Source organism: Thermobia domestica, chromosome 17 (genome assembly GCF_964235325.1).
Source record: "Thermobia domestica chromosome 17, izTheDome1.hap1.1, whole genome shotgun sequence".
Classification (NCBI taxonomy): Eukaryota; Metazoa; Arthropoda; class Insecta; order Zygentoma; family Lepismatidae; genus Thermobia; species Thermobia domestica.
In genome coordinates this window covers 127,318,350-127,320,303 of record NC_137470.1, presented here as the reverse complement: position 1 = coordinate 127,320,303, position 1,954 = coordinate 127,318,350, and the positions used below count along the sequence as shown (strand labels likewise).

Below are 1,954 nucleotides of genomic sequence, written 5' to 3'. Positions count from 1 at the left end.
TATTCTGTTATTTAGAAGCATGGTAATTTCCTCATGAAATAAGTTAGCAACCCTGCTCCGTACCCGCAACGGATACCCGAACGGATGAGCTGAGCGCAATATACGACTGAGCTTTTCTCTTCAGTGGGATGTCAGAGTGCCTTCTGTTCGTTTGAGTTTTAAAATGCTCGTGTGAACACGTAAACATTTAGTTGCAGTGAGTGAATTTAACTAGTTAGAAGTACTTAAACAAAGTACATTTTAATTAGTACTTTACTAAAGTGAAGAAGATGATGAAAAAGATGGAACAGTCGAAGGATGTAATACAATCTTCATCATCGGTTGATGAGGTCAGCTCGTTGACGAAGAATCGTCTGCATATCAATAATCTTCCTCCTGAAGTGATTACTAAAATATTTAAGTATTTGCCTTCTAAAGATCTGTACGAAACAGCACCACATGTTTGCACATATTGGAGGCAGGTAGTGAATGGTAGATTGCTTATCAAAGACTATGAGTTCATTATTAGTGAGAGTAATAAAGAGGATGTGCATCGTACTCTGTCTACTTTGTATAACATTGAGAAATTAGAAATTAGGTGTGGGATTAACATTAATGATGTGCTTTCTGAAGTAGCAGCAAAGTGTACAAAACTGGTGTCTTTATATGTAAAGAACTTTGATAGAGATCCTTTGCAACCAGCCTTACTTCGTGAAATAGCGTCCAAGAACGAACAACTCAGAGTGCTTAGTCTTCACTCGAATTTCAATTCAGGGAACACACTAAGATACATATGTTCATTCCCAAACATAGAAGAATTAGAGTTAAGTGCATACTACTCTGTGCCAAACGATGAATTTCGTACAGTTATCAGGGAAATAGCGTTTAGTTGCAAGAAGTTGAGGTTTTTGAGTATCCCAGACTATGGTTACTTGTTTGATCAGGATATTGAATATTTAGTGGAACAGAGGAAGTATCAGTGGCTAGCACTGGAGATGTGTGCAACAAGATTAACAGATGAAGGAATATCTGTACTGAAGCATTGCCCAAATTTACGCGGATTGAAACTGACAAAATGTAATAGCCTCACAAACGAAACTTTGCTCACTCTATCTACTTTTACACTTCAACATATAACTTTCACTGAGTTTACAGAAGTTACCTCAGATCAACTCAGCACATTTTTCAAGTCTCAAAACCTATTTTCTCTTTCATTTTTGGTGCTGAAACAGATGCCTAATCTAAATGACGAATGCTTGAAGAGTATTTCTGAAACCTGTCATGCTTTGAAAATTTTGATGTTAGAAGGCTGTTACTCCATAACAAAAAAAGGACTAAAATGCATAACTTCGGGCTGTATTCATCTGGAAGCGATTCATCTAACTAAGATGATAAACGTCTGTGGAAAATTTGTAACTATTGTTTTAATACAAGAAAACAACGTGAAAAAAATGGAAATTTATGGTTGTACTAAAGATGACGAAGAAGAAATTTCTTTTATAAAAGCTTTCCCGGAGTTCAGTGTAGTCTACGTCTAAATCTTCAAACGAAGTATCCAAGAAAGTTTTTTTAAAAAAAAAAAAAATCTGTCAAGTGATTTGTTCGCCGTCATAAGCAATTAATTAGGGTAGTGACTTGGCGACTGAACTTAATTTATCTTGTGTTGTTTCAATAACAGTAAATAATAATAAACATGTCAAACGTAACAATGAAGGCAGTTAAAAGAAATTAGTGTTAAGCGATATTCAGTTTACTGTATTATGGATTTTCTGTCAAGTGATTTGCTTACCGTCATGAACAATTCACTTTAGAATAGTGATTTGAAAACTGAATTAAATTAGTTTGATGATGTTTCCATACAAAATTGTCGTTTGAAAGAACTAGCTGATTTCCTAATTAGATTTCAAATATAGTAATCAACAAATCAAGGAAATTAAAAGAAAATAATTTCAAGTGCTAATTGAGTTAATTACAT

At 34.3% G+C, this 1,954-nt stretch overlaps 1 protein-coding gene across 1 annotated transcript; it reads left to right on the top strand.

Moving 5' to 3' along the window:
* The first annotated feature begins 281 nt into the window (after window positions 1–281).
* Window positions 282–1,517, top strand: LOC145674165 (uncharacterized). Its single transcript, XM_081743996.1, has one exon. It carries the CDS (start codon window positions 282–284, stop codon window positions 1,515–1,517), a length of 1,236 nt encoding a protein of 411 aa, XP_081600122.1.
* Window positions 1,518–1,954: the final 437 nt, after the last annotated feature.